Below are 20,539 nucleotides of genomic sequence, written 5' to 3' on the forward strand. Positions count from 1 at the left end.
GGACCCCTACTCTTTGTGATTTTTATAAATGACATGGATGAGGATGTGGAGGATGGATAGGTTCAGTAAATTTGCTGATGACACATAGGTTGGGCGTGTTGTGGATAGTGTGGTGGGTTGTCAGAGGTTACAGCGGGACATTGACAGGGTGCAAAACTGGGCTGAGAAGTGGCAGATGGAGCTCAACCCAGATAAGTGTGAGGTGGTTCAGTTTGGTAGGTCAAATATGATGGCAGAATATAGTATTAATGGTAAGACTCTTGGCAGTGTGGAAGATCAGTGGGATATTGGGGTCCGAATATATAGGACACTCAAAACTGCTGCACATGTTGACTCTGTGGTTAAGAAGGCATACAGTGCATTAGCCTTCATCAATCATGGGATTGAGTTTAAGAGCCGAGAGGTAATGTTGCAGCTATATAGGACCCTGGTCAGACCTCATTTGGAGTACTGTGCTCAGATCTCTTTGCCTCACTACAGGAAGGACACGGAAATCATAGAAAATGTGCAGAGGAGATTTACAAGGATGTTGCCTGGATTAGGGAGCATGCCTTATGAGAATAGGTTGAGTGAACTCGGCCTTTTCTCCTTGGAGTGATGGAGGATGAGAGGTGACCTGATAGAGGTGTACAAGATAATGAGAGGCATTGATCATGTGGATAGTCAGAGGCTTTTTCCCAGGGCTGAAATGGCTAACATGAGAGGGCATAGTTTTAAGGTGCTTGGAAGTAGGTACAGAGAAGATATCAGGGGTAAGTTTTTTTTAAACGCAAAGAGTGGTAAGTGCGTGTAATGGGCTGCCAGTGACGGTGGTGGAGGCGGAAACGATAGGGTCTTTTAAGAGACTCCTGGATGGATTTATGGAGCTTTGAAAAATATAGGACTCTGTGTAAGCCTAGGTAGTTCTTAGGTAAGGATATGTTTGGCACAACTTTGTGGGCCGAAGGGCTGTATTGTGTGGTATGTTTTCTATGTTTCTAATGTCAGAGAAATGTATACAATGTACATTCTGAAATTCTTTTTCTCGCAGACATCCATGAAAACAGAGGAGTGCCCCATAGAATGAATGACAGTTAAAATGTTAGAACCCCAAAGCTCACCCCAACTCCACTTCCCATGCACAAGCAGCAGCAAGGCAATGAACCCCCTCCACTCCACCTGCAAAAAAAATCAGCACCCTCCACTGAGCACTCTAGCCTGCACCAAAGCATCAATAAAGACACAGACTAATCATTCACCTGATAATTCGACATACGAAAGGCTCTCTTTCTTGCGATTAATGGTAAAAGAGGTGTCCCAGTATCACAGCGAGAGGGGAGACATAACAAACACATTGATTTACAATGTTAGAAGTCTGTTGCGCTGCTTTTTCCGAGCTCTGCACTCGGAGAGTCGGCACCAAAATGGCGCAGCTCACTAGGCACATAAACCCCAGCAGCTAACCCGCTGATCCCAATGTTCCATGTACTCCCGCGACGCTTCAGTCAGGGGCACCGGCCTTGAATCAGCCGTCTCCAGAGCCATGAAAGCCTGGAACCCTAAAGGCGTGTTCTTCTTCCAGGCCGCGTAGTTGGCATATCAAAAAAACGGCTGTTCGTGAGGCGTTGAGAGCGGGTCCCAATTTCGCAAAGAACCAAAGTCAGAGTGTAACTCCAGGTCTGGTTCTTCAAAAGAACCCCCCACATCCTGAAAAGGAAAAGAAGAAATATCAAAGATAGAAATAAAGCTGCTTCCGAAGATGCAAGCAAAGGAGTCGCCATTTAGCACCATCTTAACTTCGCCCCAAAGAAGTTAAATGTACAACATATTTATGTAGTTTGTAAATACATGGCGGTATTTATGTATTTGTGTACATTGTAAATAAATGCTGGTATTTATGTATATTTACTTATTCCATTTCTGTACTATAGCCGCCAATGTTATTTTTATATATTTCTTTATTCTTTGTAATTATTGAATGATGTGTTCTTGCATGTCACACCAGCCTGAATAAAGCTAATCCTTGATCTTTGATAACATCTATCAGAAGTGAAACCTACGCTTAGTAGCCACATTCTTAAGTACCTCCTTTAGCTAATAAGGTGGTCACTGACTGTACGTTCATGGTCTTCTGCTGCTGTAGCCCATCCACTTAAAAGTTCAATATGTCGTGCATTCAGAAATGCTGTTCTGCACACCAATGCTTTAACGCGTGGATTTTGAGTTACTGTCACTTCCTGTCAGTTTGAATCAGTTTGGCCATTCTACTGCAATTTCTCTCATTAACAAGGCATTTTCACCCATAGTTTTTTAATGTTTTTCACAGTATTCTCTGTAAACTCTAGAGATTGTTATCTATGAAAATCCCAGATCAGCAGTTTTTGAGATACTCAAACCACCCCGTCTGGCAACAACTATCATTCTACAGCCAAAGTCACTCAGTTCACATTTCTTTCCCATTCTGATGTTTGTTCTGAACAACAACAGAAAATTTTGACTATGTCTGCATGCTTTTATACATTGAGTTGTAGCGATGTGATTGGCTGATTAGATATTTGCATTAACGAGCAGGTGTACAGTGGACCTTGAGCATAGCTTCATGTTTCAGACAGCTATCTTTCATCAAATTGCCCATTGACAGTAGCCAATAAGGGTACATTCACATTTCAGACAGTAATCCTTCATCAAATTGCTCATGACCATTGTGTTTTTACCTGACACAGACTGCACCAAAATTCCTTAACTGAAAAATGATCAAACCCTTCTGAAAAAGAGAATAGATCTAATGCTTCTTTGAAAGCCGATACTCAATGATGTTGCAGAGTGTCCTTATAATATAATTTATAACTTACAATAGATGGCGGTTGAATTGAACTCTGAACTAGGGAACACCCGAGATGTAATAGCCTTGTGCTAGCCACTATGATACCGTCATTCCCTGTGAACTCTTTCACTGCTGGGGATAAAATACTCTCATGAGCTTGCCATTACTGCAAGACACTGTCAAATAAGCTTTTCTTGGACTTCCAGCGGTATCAATTTTAACTGATGTTCTGATGAAAAGCTCTGCCATCTTCTGATGCTTGGCCAGGTCTAGTCTGGTGGTATATATACCCCTGTCATCAGTCCCTCCTGATTGGTTACTCTTTGTCCAATCTGGTTTCTGCTGTCCCACTTTGTTTACAATTGAATTCCAGTTCTTACTTAAAGTGAGACGATGATCTTAGTTAAAATTCTTTTCCTCCAGTTTTATTTCAATGTCTTCTTTCAGAAGGCGGTGCCAAAAACTATTGGCATGGTTCAGTAGTTTTCTGTCTTTAAAGTCAATCCTATGGCCATTATGAATGAAATGTTCTGCTATTGCCAATTTCTCTGGGAAGTTGGATGATTGGGAAGCTTTTAAAATCCAACAAAAAGCAATTGACAAACTAGAAGAAGGGAAAAGATGAAATATGAGGCTGTACTTCGAGTATTGTCCACAGTTTTGAGCCCCATCTCTCAGAAAGGATTTAAGGTGGAAATTGACAGTTTCCTGATTGGTCAAGGCAACAAAGGATATGGCAAGAAGGCAATTGTAAGGGGTTGAATGGGATCCCATATTAGCCATGATGGGCTGAATGGCCTAATTCTGCTCCTATGTCTTATGGTCTTATGGAGAAGCCGGCGGATGGCTGGGATAAGGTGAAGCCGTCAGTCGACTGAGAGAAGGAGAAATCAATGGACGGGCCAGAGAAGATGAAGCCAGTGCTCGGCCATGAGAAAGACAAGCTGGTTGATGGGCCTGAGGTGGTTTGGAGGAGCTAACCTGGGTGTAGACTGTGTTGCTGCCTGCTACTGGAGAACATCGGAGTTTGTGCATGAAATTAGTGTGCAGTATAACCATGAGTGACTGTCTTGAGCATTTCTCTTGCAATCGCAAGACCCTGTGAGATATCGCAGGTATTGTTTGGTGGATGGACAGAAGACGAAGCAGCAGTGTAGCCTCGGTTATAATGAGGACAAAGCATCAAGTGGGCTCGCCTGCTCTGCAGTCCAGGTGAGATGATACTGGAGACAGTGTAGTGTGTAGTCTGTGCTCAGTTGGGACCTGGCCTCGCCCTCCAGTGTTCAACCGTTGGAAGGAATGGCTGGATTGCCAGAAGCCCGACCATCAATTTGCATTGTCACTCAGGGACTTGGACTATACATATGATTTCTTACCTAATGATGCATGTGTTTTTTTTCTCTCTCACTATTTTAAATGTATGTTATGTACCTGAACCCCCAGAGGAACACTGTCTCATTCAGCTGTATCTATGTATGATCCGAATGATAATTAAACAATTTGATTTGATTTGATTTGAAATAGGCAGGCTACGGGGCAGTGCATCTCATTGTGCCAAAAGGGTCTGTTCTGCACTGTATCTCTAAACAAAAAATTAAAAATAAAATTATTATTTTGTAAAAGCTTCCACAAACCATATTAAAATAGCAATGCCGTTGCTATTGGCGCTGCTTCCTGCACGCATGCTAAGCTCGTTGACTTTATTAACTTTGCCTCCAACTTTCACCCTGCCCTCAAGTTTACCTGGTCCATTTCCAATACCTCCCTCCCCTTTCTAGATCTTTCTGTCTCTATCTCTGGAGACAGCTTATCCACTGATGTCTACTATAAGCCTACGGACTCTCACAGCTATCTGGATTATTCCTTTTCTCACACTGTCTCTTGCAAAAATGCCATCCCCTTCTCGCAATTCCTCTGTCTCCGCCGCATCTGCTCTCAGGATGAGGCTTTTCATTCCAGGGCGAGGGAGATATCCTCCTTTTTTCAAGAAAGGGGCTTCCCTTCCTCCACCATCAACTCTGCTCTCAAACATATCTCCCCCATTTCACGTACATCTGCTCTCACTCCATCCTCCCGCCACCCCACTAGGAATAGGGTTCCCCTGGTCCTCACCTACCACCCCACCAGCCTCCGGGTCCAACATATTATTCTCTGTAACTTCTGCCACCTCCAACGGGATCCCACCACTAAGCACATCTTTCCCTCCCCCCCCCCGCTTTCCACAGGGATCGCTCCCTACGCGACTCCCTTGTCCATTCGTTCCCCCCCCCCATCCCTCCCCACTGATCTCCCTCCTGGCACTTATCCTTGTAAGCGGAACAAGTGCTACACATGCCCTTACACTTCCTCCTTTACCACCATTCAGGGCCCAAGACAATCCTTTCAGGTGAGGCGACACTTCACCTGTGAGTCGGCTGGGGTGATATACTGCGTCCGGTGCTCCAGATGTGGCCTTCTATATATTGGCGAGACCAACGCAGACTGGGAGACCGCTTTGCTGAACACCTACGCTCTGTCCGCCAGAGAAAGCAGGATCTCCCAGTGGCCACACATTTTAATTCCACATCCCATTCCCATTCTGACATGTCTATCCACGGCCTCCTCTACTGTAAAGATGAAGCCACACTCAGGTTGGAGGAACAACACCTTATATTCCGTCTGGGTAGCCTCCAACCTGATAACATGAACATTGACTTCTCTAACTTCCGCTAATACTCCACCTCCCCCTCATATCACATCTGTTATTTATTTTTATACACACTTTCTTTCTCTCACTCTCCTTTTTCTCCCTCTGTCCCTCTGACTATACCCCTTGTCTATCCTCTGGGTTTCTCCCCCACCTTGTCTTTCTCCCAGGGCCTCCTGTCCCATGATCCTCTCATATCCCCTTTGCCAATCACCTGTCCAGCTCTTGGCTCCATCCCTCCCCCTCCTGTCTTCTCCTATTATTTTTGATCTCCCCCTCCCCCTCTCACTTTCAAATCTCTTACTAACTCTTCCTTCAGTTAGTCCTGATGAAAGGCCTCGGCCTGAAACGTCAACTGTACCTCTTACTAGAGATGCTGCCTGGTCTGCTGCATTCACCAGCAACTTTGATGTGTGTTGCTTAAAATAGCAATGCCATTATTGCATCTTAGCTGGCCAGGAGCATAAATTTTCCACCTATACCATTGTGCAAAATGTCTAATGTATTTTTCTTTATTTTGTTTGAAATTATTGCAGGAACTGACCTCGTAGTAGCAGAAAAAACTGGCATAAAAATAGTTGTCAGCCCATATACAATCTTGTTCACCAAAACTTCCAGATACTACAAGCCTGGGATGCCCTTTGACTTGATGGTACAGTTGTTCCCATTTTCTTCGTCTTTGTTCTTTCCTTTTCATAACTTTGTGGCACATGCTTACTAAATCCAACAAGAATATTTATTTACATGTTCTTTATTTACATAAGGTCTTTGTCGTACATCCTGATGGTTCCCCAGCCAGTGGAATTCCCGTGAAGGTCGAGAATGAAGATGCTGTCAAATCAGAAACACGCAATGACGGAACTGCCAAGCTCACAATTAATACATTTGGAGGACAAAAGAATTTACTTATAAATGTAAGTAGTAAGGCATTCAATATACATTCATGGAATGAAATAATGAAGTAGAGGACTCTTTCCTACTGTACTAGTGCTGATTCTTTTCATCTTGTCCTATTCCTTTTTCGATGTGCCTTTTTAATTATTTTCCTTCAAATATTTATTCAATTCCCTTCTGGAAGTTACTGTTGAATTGGACTCCAGCTCCACTGTGGGCAGTACATTCCACATCGTAACATCGGTACTCTGCAGGATCTTCTACTAACTAACTATGTTGAACCTCTGGTCTCTGGCTATGCATCACATACATGTATCAGTTGCACTTTTTATTTTGTCGAACTTCACCTTATTAGAGTAATAGAGAAGTACAGCACAGAAGCAGGACCTAGTTGCGCCATGAACAGTCTTTTGATTCCTGACTTTGTTTGAGGTCTCACCAACACCTGCCTTCAAAACTTCTCCACTAACTGTTCTGGCCCTCTGTTTCTCATCCCACACAATTCTAGCTTAAAACCCAGTGTGCAGCTAACAAACCATTATCATTTTCTCTTTAGACAGAGCAAATGCCTGTGAAACCAATGAATCAACTTATATTTATAATTATTTTAAACTTTATGTACTTCAACATGGTTACTTAATACAATAATAGAACTTCATGAGTTTTTGGCTATCTGAATTGTTTTCGTATATAGAACTAGTAAAGAACCAAATAAACTCTTCTCAGGTCCCCAGCCAGACATAGGTATTTATTTTAACTGACGATTCAATGACAAACTGTGCCACCTTCATCAGGGATGATGCCTGCACATGTCTAGTCCGGTGATATTTATACCTCCATAGCCTGTCCCTCCTGATACCTCCATGCATCCCGTCTGGACAATACCTGCATCAAGGAGCACAGGACGTGTATACTTTTGGGTTACCCAGAGAAATCGGTGGTAACAGAATATTGCAATCGCGATGGTCATGGGATTGATTTTGGTGGCACAAATCTACTGTGTTTTTGGGACTGCCAGGTGAAGGAAGCCATTGTAATAAAACTAGAGCATAAGAATTTTAACAAAGATGAAAGTCTTACTCAAAGTAAGAAATGGAATTTGATTGTAAACCAGGTGGGACAGTGTACATCTAATTGGATGAGGACTAACCAGTTAGGAAGGATGGATGTTGAGGGTATAAATAGCACCAGACTAGGCATGCCCAGGCATCATCACTGATGAAGATGGCAGAGTTTGTAATCAAAATGTCGGTTAAAATTGATACCTGTACTGTACACGGCTAAAGCCTGAGAAGAGATTCTTTACTAGATCCTAGTAAAGAACCATTTAGACTGTTTAAATTTGCAAATTGAATCAAAATTGGGCATTCATAAGGTAATTTGCCCCATTTTCTGTGGCAGAAATGTATACCACCACAATCTGCAACTCTTGGCTTGGCATACCCCTCAATATCAAGCCAAGGAACTAACACTGGTTTAATGTGCAATGCAGAACAACAATTCATGAACAGTTAAAAAAAAACTTTATGGAGAATTTGGTGAGTTAGACAGCATCTGTAGACAGAAAGGAATGCCCGATGTTTTGGTTAGGACTCTACCGCTGGGGTCCCCAACCTTTTTTGCACCACGGACCGGTTTAATATTGACAATATTCTTGTGGACCGGCCGACTGGGGGGGGTGGTGGGTGGAGGGGAGAGAGGGTGTTCAGGTAGGGTTAAACTCACCTCAACATGTCTTTTACAGTTAGGGTTGCCAACTTTCTCACTCCCAAATAAGGGACAAAAGTAGCAGTCAAATCAGTCCTGACGAAGGGTCTCGGCCTGAAACGTCGACTATACTTCTTCCTAGAGATACTGCCTGACTTGCTGCGTTCACCAGCAACTTTTATGTGTAGCAACATGTGTGTTGCTTGAGTCAAATCCCAAGACACTTTACCCCTGGAAAGACTACCATGACCATGAAGCCTTGCACGGGCACCTGTGTGCGCATGCGTGACGTGCACATGTGATGTGCGCATGCATGTATGTGCTGATTTTTTTCCCCACAAATTGGTTTTGCCTTCATCTTCCTGACTATACTGTACATATTTTCTACTTTATGTAGGCTGTGTATTTATCATATCATTCCTGCTTTTACTACATGTTAGTGTTATTTATTTTTGGTTTTATGTGTTATTTGGTATGATCTATTAGGTTATTTTCTGGGTCCGGGAATGCTCAAAATTTTTTTCCATATAAATTAATGGTAATTGCTTCCGCACTTTATGCCAATTCGGCACAAATGGTTTCATAGGAATGCTCTACCGTAGCAGAGGAAATACGGGACAAGGGCGGGCCCATATGGGACAAACCAGTTTAGCCCAGTATACGGGATGTCCTGGCTAATACGGGACATTTGGCAACCCTATGTTCAAGTTCAACAGTGCGTGACAGGGAATGAGCAAGGGTGCAGCTGACTCATATTGTTTCCTCACGGCCCGGTACCGGTCCACACCAGTGGTTGGGGACTGCTGCTCTACAGCAGATCTGAGAATTCAGAGGAAGAGAAGGAGTGGGGTGATGCAGGGGCTAGGAAATGATAGATGGGCAGATGGGAGAGGTGAAGGGGTAGAGGTAGGAAATGGAGTGGTTAACAGGTGAAAAGAGTTGAGAACAGAAAAGCAAATGGAGCTAGACAGGTAGAAGTGAAGCTGAAAGTAGCACTGGTAACTGAAAGGAAATGGGTGAAAACACAAGATGTTATAAGTGCTGATTTCTGTTTAGTCAGAAAACAATAACAGAAACCAGATAAGAAAGAAATGATGGGCAATTAAAACAGATAGAAAAGCAGTAGGAGACCTTGTGGGAAAGTCGTGTGAGTGATGAGTGAATTGATCCAGCCATGGAATTTGACAAAGCTGGGTGATGGGTCGGCTGGAGGTGAGCTTGGAAAAGGAAGGAGTGGGTCAGAAAGAGAGTGAGAGAATATAGGGACAAAATGTAAATAATAGAGAAGACACGCGCTCGAAGATTGAGGAGCAGCTTCTTCCCCTCTGCCATCAGATTGCTGAATGGACAGTGAATGTCAATTTTTTTCCACTTTTAGCACAATTTATTTAATTTAAATATATACGTATATTATGTATTGCATGGTACTGTGCAGCATAACAACAAATTTCACAACATTAAACCTAATTCTGATTCTGAGAGACAAAGAGAGAGACAGAAAATGAGAGGGAGAGAGAGGAAGTTAGACAGGAAACTATAATGTTCATAATATTGGATTCTAGTCTATGCCGGCAGAATGTGAAGAGTTATTCTTCTACATCTCTTTGGACCTTACCTGGACAGTGAGAAACTCAAGAATGGAAACATCAATGTGTGAATGTGAAGGAGAGTTGAAATGGCATGCAACCAGGAGAGTCCAGGATAGAAATTGCAGGCAGAGCACAGTTGATCTGCAAATTGGTCACCTAGTCTACTTATAGAAGAGACCATACCAAGAGCGCCAAATGCACTAGACAAGGTTGGAAGAAATTCATGTGAATATTTGCCTCACCTGGAAGACCTTTTTAGGTCCCTGGATGATGGTGAGGGAAGAGTTGTAGAAAGAAGTGTTGCACCTCCTATGCTTACACAGTAAGTGTGCCAGGGAGTGGGGAAGGTTCGGTGTGGATGAATGAGCTGACCAAGGAGTCATGGAGAGAGTAGTCCTTGCAGAAAGCAGAAAGGGGTGGGATCGCATCCCATTACGGTAAGCAGAAATGACAAACATAATGAAGGATGAATGTAAAGACTGGAAGGGAGAAAGTTGAGGACTAAGGGAGCTCTTTCTCTGTTGAGCAAATTCAATGGATTAAAACTACAGAGAGCTGTAACTGATAAATGACAATAATCAGCTAATACTTTCCAAAATATCCTCCCCATCAGTGACAGCAGGGCCTAATATGTACAATTTCTAAAGAGATGAGTGAAGAATTCACAATGATGCTCTCTGTAACAGATCTGTCACAGTTGAGAGTGCTGTATGCAGCAAATGCTATGGGACTGAGTAACATCCAGGAATAGTGCTGAATGTTTGCATTCCAGGACAGGTTACACACTTTGTTAAATTTTCCACTTTGGTTACAATAACATCATTTTCTAACCACGCAGAAATATTTTATTTTATAAAAAACTGGGCAAGTGCATCTGGTTAGTTTTGCCCTGATGAGATTCAAGAGATTAGTTCAAGGATTATCAGATTTGGGTTTTGAGGAAAGATTGAATAGGCAGAAAGATTATATTCATTAGAATGAGAAGTATCATTGAAATACATAAACTTCTTAAAAGTCTTGAATATCCCCCACCCTCAATTTTTATTCTGGTGTCTCCCATCTTCTGTTCCAGTCCTAAATGCTGCCTGACCTGCTGAGCTCCTTCAGTATATTGTGTGTGTGCAATTTACTCACTAGTACCCTGTTCACTGATAACTAGCTGGTATGTTGCTATGACCACCTGTTTCAGGACTTCTTCACATCCTTCGTCAAATGTCAACCAATACCTGAATTATTGAGCAACAAATATCTGCTGGAAGAACTCAATGGGTCTAACAGCACTTGCGGGAGGAAAAGAACCACCGATTATTCAGCTTGAATATCTGCATCAGGACAGGGTAGTGGCTCAACCCCTCACTTCCTACTTTGTCTCTTACCCAAGATCCACATGCTAGACTGTCCTGGTAGGCCCATTATTGCTCTTACCCCACTGAAGTTATCCCCTCATACTTTGACTCTATCCAGTCTCTTTGTCCAGTCCCTTCCTACTTACAGGTGTTCCATGCCCCTTGCATTCCTGAGGTGAGAGGATCAAGGAAGCATTTGACTGAGCATGGTATTAAAATGCCCTGGTAAAACTGGTCAATGGGAATTAAAGAGATTACATCTCAGGAACTGGAGTCATTGCTTGTAGAAAGAAAGATGGTTGTTGTTTTTGAGAATCAACCATTCCATCCACAGGAGATCATTGTAGAAGATCCTCAGGGTACCATCCAAGTCAATAAATTTTAAGTGTTTTGTGAATTACCTTACACCAGATATGAGGATGATTGATGATAATTCTGCACTTATGTTAAATTGGCAGAGGATCAACATGTGCTTAGCATTTGGAATTTAATTTTCCCTTGTGTCTTTCTGGTTGCAGGTTTCAACAGAAATTTCTAATACTCCGCGTAATCGACAGGCATCTGCATGGATGATTGCAGAGCCCTATTTGACCAAAGATGGTTCAGCAAACTACCTGCACATTGGCATTTCACAAACAAATCTAAAGCTAGGTGATGATTTAGTGGTTACTCTGAACACCAAAACAGACAATCAACAAGTCAAGGAGCAAATAAAATACTTCACCTACTTGGTATGTTTACATGGATGCATGTCCTGCCATATTATATTGACATTTACTTTGTATTCAACAACACTCAGTGAAAAAAAAACATGTATTTATGGTACAGTGTAAGTCTTAGCCACATATATATGGTTAGGGTAGCAGTACTGTATATAGCTTTTTAAATGCAGTAAAAATCCTAAGACATTATTGGACAACAATCGATGTTTATTTATTATGGCATGTAGTTTATATTATGCAAAAATGAAGGGTCTCAGCCCGAAGCATCAACTGTTTATTCCACCCCATAGAGGCTGCCAGACTTGCTGAGATTTTCCCACATTTTGTGTTTGATACTTTATGACTATTGAGTAGATTCAAGACAGAAAATGATACATTATTTTGTATATTAACAGAATGTATGGATATCAAGTCAGTGCAGGAAAGTGGGACAGAAGTATGATTTTATTCAATGACAGAGCAGGCACAAGAGACCAACTGGCTCACTCCTGCTTTTTCTAAGTCTTCTATGGCTTTAACATATTTAAAAATGACAAAAACACTAACACACTTGTATGTTTATTACTACTAAAGAAGATCGGTTCTGTCAGAACAGGTGGTGGAAATAATTCAGAAGATGTGTAGCTCGGGTGGTTGATGGTTCGGTTGAGTTGTTCTTGGCAATTTATTTGCAAGCGTTTTGTTACCGTGCAAGGAGACATCATCGGTGAACTGTTGATTGTGCCTCTACATACTATTCAATCAGCTGATTTAACATCATTTCGGAAATTCATTTGTGAGGTCGGGAATCTCGTTGCTGAACCACACAGCCAATCAGTGACTCCCTGTCTACTCTATCTATGCCTGTCATAATCTTATAAACCTCAATCAGATCTCTCTTCAGCCGACAATGCTCCAGAGAAAACAACCCAGGTTTGTCCAAGTTCTCATTATAGCACATGCCCTCTAATCCAGGGATCATACTGGTAAACCTCATCTGCACCTTCTCTAAAGCCTCAACATCCTTCCTATCGTGGAGCAACCAGACTGCATGCAATACTCCAGATGTGGGCCAATTAACTAGTTGTTCCATTTTGTTTTTATATCCCTTGATGTATCAAACATGGCTTATCTGAGGCTGTTACAAAACAAGTATTTGGTGTTTTATTCAATTTGAATCAATGAGATTAAATATCAGACACTGCTTTTAATCAGTACTGCCCCCATCTGAAACAAATCTTGTACATTTCTTCAGAATTGCTATTCGTACAAAATTCTACATTTCTCAGTTTGTGTTGCTTTGATTTTGTCACCAGCTGATGAGCAAAGGGAGGATAGTCAAGTTCAGAAGAGCGAAGATAATGAAGGAACAATCAATAATTTCCATTCAAATTCCAATCAGCTCGAACTTAATTCCATCATTCCGACTGATAGCTTATTACTATATTGTAAATGGACGAGAGGTGGAATTTGTTGCCGATTCTGTGTGGATTGATGTAAAGGACACATGCATGGGAACAGTAAGTATCCAATTTTTGGCAACAGGGAGAGTGATAGATTGTTAAAATTTAGGAACTCAAGGCTCACCATATCCAGGGCTGACAAACATTATTTGAAAATAAGAATCATGGCTCATGTTATAAATCTTAAGAGAAGTCAAAATCAAACCCAATCCCTGTGCAATTGGGGTGAAGCAGAATTCCAAGAAATGATAGTCATCAATTGTTGATGGCATTGTCAGATACCAGTAATGTTGACAATCTCCATATTGCCACTCATTTGAGTCAGGGGGCAGATCTGAAATGTTCAGTTCAGTAGAATTAAGGGAAGTCACTGGGACTGATGGGAATTGATACTAATTGCAACTAGTCTTGCACTAAAATCACTACAATGCTCTGAATGTTCTATTTTGTAGCATGAGGTGTAAGCGAATTGTTAATGTGAATAATTCCAAATGTAAGATGTTCTGAAACAAAAGAAGTTTTCTTAATGTTTATGACATACAAACTTCTCAATCATTCTCAATCAAGTTGTAACTCAATATAAAATACGTAAAACATATATTAACAATTCCATATTTTGCTTACAAATTTGCTGTTGATGAGAATTCATTAATGTCATAGGCTGTATGCCAAAACTGATATTTTGTTTGGGTGCTGGACACTAGGGATCCCATTGACCTGACAATTAATGATGACAGGAATCTGGAAAAGAATGCCTGTTGCAAATCATGTTGCTGCAAGTTTGGAAATTATTTTGAAGTCAGCATTCATTGAGTGTAGTCCCATTTCCCCAGTCACAATTTCTGGGGATGTATAGTAAGCAGGGCCAAATTTGATAGCAGCCAGTAGCAACTCCCGTTTTAAAAGTAATCTGCTATTCGTGACAATGTGGTTTTGTTACTTTTTTTTCCCCAGCTGAAAGTTTCTGTTGCCCATGAAAAGGAGGAAGCATATGGACCTGGAGATAAGTTGGACCTGAAAGTGACAGGGGATCCTGGGGCAAGATTTGGACTTGTTGCTGTGGATAAAGCAGTATTTTCACTGAATAAGAATAAAATAGCGCAGAACAAGGTAAGAAAACTTCAACCTCTTTCAGACTGTTTATACGTAGACTAAAACAGTGAGGTGTAAAATTACCTCTACACCGTATATAGATAGCAAATGTACAGTCACTGGAAAACACAACTGAGGGCTGAAGGACAAGATTGCTGAACCAGAGGGAAATTAATTCATGGAACCTTAGTTAACCCTTTCTGTACAGGCCGTAGCAATTCAGACTGATGGGTTCACTGTACACCGTCAGGAAAGGACTGTTGAGTCTCTTAAAAGCTGAGATGGAGGAATATGCCTTATGATCAACTTCTCTTGGTGCACAAATGTATCAATGCTTTCCCAATTCTGCTCACCAGACCTGCAATATCAGCTATTTTACATGCCTCGGGAGATTGCAGCAATCACTTTGGTAGTGGTGTACATTCCATCTCAGGCCAATGACAAACAGGCTGTGGATGATCAGAGTAACGTGATCAACATGCACGAAACAGCACACCCTGACACGTTCACGGTCATTCTGGGGGATTTTAACCAGGTCATCTTGAAAAAGTCACGAAATAATTATCATCAACAAATCACTTGCAGTACCAGAGGAAACAATACAGTGGACCACCACCATCAAGACTGCTTACCATGCTATTCCAAGCCTTCACTTCAGTAAGTCTGATCACCTGGCTGAACTTACACTCCCAGAGTATAGGCAGAGACTGAAGACTGCAGTGCCAGTAGTGAGGACCAAGAAGGTATGGACAAGGGAAGCACAGGAGCACTTACAGGACTGCTTTGAATTGGTGGACTAGACTGTATTCATGAATTCATCTTAGAATCTGGATAAGTATGCCACAGTTGTTACTGACTTCATCAAAACCTGCACAGATGAGTGCCTGCCAATGAAAATCTTGCTTTACATTGCCAAACCAAAAGCCGTGGATGAACTATAAGACCATAAGATAAAGGAACAGAAGTCGGCTATTTGGCCCATCGAGTCTGCTCCACCATTTTATCATGAGCTGATCCATTCTCCAATTTAGTCCCACTCCCCTGCCTTCTCACCATAACCTTTAATGCCCTGGCTACTCAGATACCTATCAATCTCTGCCTTAAATACACCCAATGACTTGGCCTCCACTGCTGCCCATGGCAACAAATTCCATAGATACACCACCCTCTGACTAAAAAAATTTCTTCGCATCTCTGTTCTGAATGGACACCCTTCAATCCTTAAGTCATGCCCTCTCATACTAGACTCCCCCATCATGGGAAACAACTTTGCCACATCCACTCTGTCCATGCCTTTCAACATTTGAAATGTTTCTGTGAGGTCCCCCCTCATTCTTCTAAACTCCAAGGAATACAGTCCAAGAGCGGACAAACGTTCCTCATATGTTAACCCTCTCATTCCCGGAATCTTTCTAGTGAATCTTCTCTGTTCCCTCTCCAACATCAGCACATCCTTTCTTAAATAAGGAGACCAAAACTGCCCACAGTACTCCAAGTAAGGTCTCAGCAGCACCTAAAAGAGCCTCAATATCACATCCCTGCTCCTATACTCTATTCCTTTAGAAATGAATGCCAACATTGCATTTGCCTTCTTCACCACCGACTCAACCTGGAGGTTAACCTTAAGGGTATCCTGCACGAGGACTCCTAAGTCCCATTGCATCTCAGAACTTTGAATTCTCTCCCCACTTAAATAATAGTCTGCGGAGATTTGGCAAGTCATGGAAAACCTTGACAAATTTCTGTAGCTGTGCAGTAGAAAGTGTGCTGACTGGCTACATTATGGCCTGGGGTGTGAACACCAATGCCCTTGAGCAGAAAGTCCTACAAAAGGTAGTGGATTTGGCCCAGTATATGATGTGCCTAGAACAGGTCCTCTGAGATAGTGACACCCAGGAATTTAAAGTTACTGACCCTCTACATCTCTGATCCTCCAATGATTTCTGGCTCCTGGATGTCTGGTTTCCATCTCCTGAAATCCAAAGGGTCCCAGTAAGACCCTCCCAACCATTGAGCACATCTTACCACCCAGGCTATGCTCTTTTTTCACTGCTGCCATCAGGTAGAAGGTACAAGTACCTCAGGACTCGCATCACCAGGTTCCAGAACAGTTACTACCCCTCAAGCATCAGGCTCGAACAAGAGGGAATAACTACACTCATTCTACTTCTGGTGTTCCCACAACCTATGATTTCACTTTAAGGACTCTTTTATCTTGTTAGTTTATGCTCGATATTTATATTTATTGCTCTTTATTTATATCTGTATTTACACAGTTTGTTACCCATTGATCCTGTTTACAGTTACTCTTCTATAGATTTGCTCAGTAGGACTGCCTAAAAAGATTCTCGGGATTCTATATAGTGAAATATATGTACTCTGATAATATATTTACTTTCAACTTTGAATTTTTGTATGAGTTTTTTGAAAGGTAATGAGAGAGATTGATGAGGGTAGGGCAGTGGATGTTGTCTACATGGATTTTAATAAGGCACTTGAAAAAATCCCTCATGGGAGACTAATCCAGTAGATTAGGATGCTTGGGGTCCATGACAAGTTAGCTGTTTGGATTCAGAACTGAGTGCTCATAGAAGAAAGGATAGTGGTCGAAGGGACTTATTAAACCTGGAGGTTTGTGATTAGTGGTGTTCTGAAGGGATCTGTGCTGGGACCTCTGCTGTTTGTGATGTACATAAATGACCTGGATGATAATGTAGATGGGAGGATTAGGAAGGTTGTGAATGATAGCAAGATTGGTGGAGTTGTGGGTTGTGCAGAGGACTGGCAAAGAATACAGCGGGATATAAATCAGTTACAAGTATGGGCAGAGAAGTAAGAGATGGAGTTTAACCCAGATAAATGTGTGGATTTGCAGCTGAGTAGGGGTAATGCATGGAGTCAGTGCAGTTATAAGGACAAGATCCTTAATAGTGTTGCTGGACAGAGTGATCCTAAGATTTAAGTTTGAAAATGGTACACAGGTCGATAGAGTGGTTAGGAGGAAGGCTTATGGAATGCTCGATTTTATGAGTCAAGGCATTGAGTTCAAAAGTCAAGAGTTTATATTGTAACTTTATAAAACTCTGGTTAGGCCATATCTGGAGTATTGTATACAGTTCTGGTTGCCCCACTATGAGGCTTTGGAGAGCGTGTAGAAGAGGTTCACCAGGATGCTGCCTGGTTTTGCGGGCATGACAGGCTGGACAAATGGATTGTTTTCTTTGGCGGCTTAGGGAAACTCTGATAGAGATTTATAAGATTATGAGAGGCATAGATAGAGCAGACAGGGAGTATCTTTTTCCGGAAGGTAGAAGTATCTAAATCCAGAGGGCAATAATTGAAGATCAAAGGGGATGTGAGAAATCAGTTTTTCACTCAGAGTAGTGGATGCTTGGAATGTGCTGCGTGGTACAGCGGCAGAAGAAAATACATTAGAAGCTTTTGAGAGATGTTTAGATAGGCACATGAATATGATGAAGATGGGGAGATATGGACATAGGGTAGGGAGGAGAGATTAGTGCTTGGGGGTGTTAATTTAATTTTTAGCTGGCTCAGCACAACATTGTGAGCTGGAGGGCCTGTTCCTGTGCTGTTCTATGTTCTGTGTTCTGTATTCTATTTGAGCTTTCCCTAGCCACACGATAAAGAATATAGAGTGTAGGTCAGTGGGCTAAGCATGTATTCCTGAGTTTCACCTGTGTTGACCCTCAATGATGAGGAGATATTGTCACCTAACTGTGGTCTCCCGATGAAGAACTTGGAATCCAATTGCAGAGGGAGGTACAAAGGTCCAGCTTTTGAAGCTTGTGGATCCATACTATAGGGATAATGGTGTTGAATATTAATCTGTAATTAATAAGCAGTAGCCTGACATGGGTATTGCTGTTGTTCAGGTGATCGAAAGCTGAGTGGGGAGCCAATGAGATTGTGTCTGCTGTAGACCTGTTGTCAGAATCAGAATCAGGTTTAATATCACTGGCACAGGTCATGAAATTTGTTGACTTTGCTGCAGCAGTACAATACAATCGTAATAAATATAGAAAAGCAACTGAATTGCTGTAAGTATATATATGTATATTAAATAGTTAATTTAAAATAAGCAGTGAGGTAGTGTTCATGAGTTCAATGTCTGTTTAGGAATCGGATGGAAAGCTGTTCCTGAATTGCTGAGTGTGTGCTTTCGGGTTTCTGTACCTCCTTCCTGATGGCAGTAGGCAAACTGTAGCAGGTTCAGGTCTTTGATCAGGCAGGACTTAATTCCAGGCAGGACCAACCACAGAAAGGACTTTATCACAGTAAGTTGGGTATAGCACCGGACAGTAAATTGGGTATAGTTGTTAAAGGAGTTCACCTGCTCTTCTGCATGGGTGTGATTGACATCAATTTGAAGTGGGTGGGAATCTCTGACTGCAACAGTGAGGGATAATGCATACTTTAGCTGACACCTTCTAGGTTCCAAAATTCTGGAATTATTCTGATGGATTGATGAATTGCAAATCTGAACTCAATATTTTTAAAAAGAGGGTCTGTGAAAATGGATACTCATGCACCTTATTGTTAGATAAAATACTGGAATCTATAATGAAGGCTGCAATAAGATTTACAAAGTATAAAAGCATTGAGCAGGGTTTATTCATAGATTTATAAAAGGACAATATTTAATTAATCTGCTGTAATTTGCTAAGGATGTGACTCATAGGATAAGCAAGGTGAGAGCAGAGAATATACATATATAGATTTTCTTTTTGAGGTTTTTGAAGTCTAAGGAGACTGGCTAACAAGCATATAGCATGTGGAATTAAAGTAATCCACCGACAAAGGATGAAAATTTATAATGGGGTCCAAAACAAAGAGTGGAATAAATGGATCATTCTCAATTTGGCTGTAATGACTGGGAGAAGGATGTAAAGAGACATTAACAACAGGTTTTTGAGGGTGTGAGAACATGGCAGATTACTGTGGAAAATGCAAGGTCAGCTACATTGCTCCACAGACCCAAACAGCAGAGTATTTGCTGAACAGTAACAACTCTACACCAGTGATGGTTTAAGAGACCTAATTGTGGAAAATGTCAGGTGGCATGGAAATTTTGCTCTGCAGACACAAAATTGGCTTGGAAACAGAAGGCGGAAGGTGGTTGTGGAGTTCATTCTGCCTGTAGGTTACTGGCCAGTAATGGTCCATAAGGACCTGTTCGGGACCCCTGCATTATGAATGGACAAGGAATCAGTATGTTTGCAGTTGACATGAAGGTTGGTAGTGTTATGGATAGTGTAGAAAGCTATCAAAAGTTACACAAAACACTGATAGGCTGCAGATGGGGGCTAAGAAGTGGCAGATGGGGTAAAAGTGTTAAGTGATACCCTTTGGAAGGTAAACTTGAAGGGAAAGTACAGGGCAATGGCAGGATTCTTAGCAGTGTGGAGGAATATAGAGATCTTGAGATCCAGGTATGGGGTGTATGGTGTTGGCCTTCATTAGTCAGGGGATTAAGTTCTAAGCCACAAGATAATGTTTCAGCTCCATAAAACTCTGGTTATATAGAGTTCCACTCTGGTGTGATAGTCCTGGTTGCCTCATTATAGGAAGGATGTGAAAGGGTGCAGAGGTGACTTACCAGGATGCTGTCTGGGTTAGTGAGTGTGTCTTATGAGGAAGGGTTGAGTAAGCTAAGAATTTTCCCTTTGGGGAGAAGGAGAATAAGAGGTGATTTGATAGATATATTTGAGATAAGAGGCTCTAATAGGGTGCCAGCAAATTCCCCCCCCCCCCAAAGAATTTTTCCACTGCCTGTAAGGAGTTTGTATGTTCTCCCTGTGACCAACTGGGTTTCCTCTGGGTGCTCTGGTTTCCTCCCACAGTCCAAAGACATGCCAGTTAGTAGGTTAATTGGTCATTATAAATTCTCTGGTAATTAGGCTAGGACTAAATTGGGGCAAGGTTGGGTGGTTTGGCTTGAAAGGCCTGTTCCACACTATATCTCAACACAAATAAAAATAAACAAAGAAATGGCTAATATGAAGCAACACACACAAAATGCTGGAAGAACTCAGCAGGCCAGGCAGCATCTATGGGAAAGAGTGAACAGTCAATGGTTTGGGCCAAGACGCTTCACCATTACTCAAGAGTGAAGGGTCTCAACCTAAAATATCAACTGTCTACTCTTTTCCATAGATACTCGCTGATCTGCTGACTTCCTTCACTATTTTGTGTGTGTTGCTTGGATTACTAGCATCTGCGGATTTTCTCTTGTTCGGA

General features: G+C 41.8%; 1 protein-coding gene across 1 annotated transcript in view; it reads left to right on the forward strand.

The window, feature by feature from the left end:
• LOC140191057 (venom factor-like) overlaps positions 1-20,539 on the forward strand; it is a 174,128-nt gene that overhangs the window by 48,314 nt on the left and 105,275 nt on the right. The window contains exons 10-14 of the mRNA XM_072248132.1: positions 6,026-6,141; positions 6,254-6,403; positions 11,544-11,756; positions 13,043-13,246; positions 14,144-14,299. Coding sequence (XP_072104233.1) covers positions 6,026-6,141; positions 6,254-6,403; positions 11,544-11,756; positions 13,043-13,246; positions 14,144-14,299 — 839 coding nt within the window. The remainder of the gene's footprint in view (positions 1-6,025; positions 6,142-6,253; positions 6,404-11,543; positions 11,757-13,042; positions 13,247-14,143; positions 14,300-20,539) is intronic.

Source organism: Mobula birostris, chromosome 32 (assembly GCF_030028105.1).
Source record: "Mobula birostris isolate sMobBir1 chromosome 32, sMobBir1.hap1, whole genome shotgun sequence".
Classification (NCBI taxonomy): Eukaryota; Metazoa; Chordata; class Chondrichthyes; order Myliobatiformes; family Myliobatidae; genus Mobula; species Mobula birostris.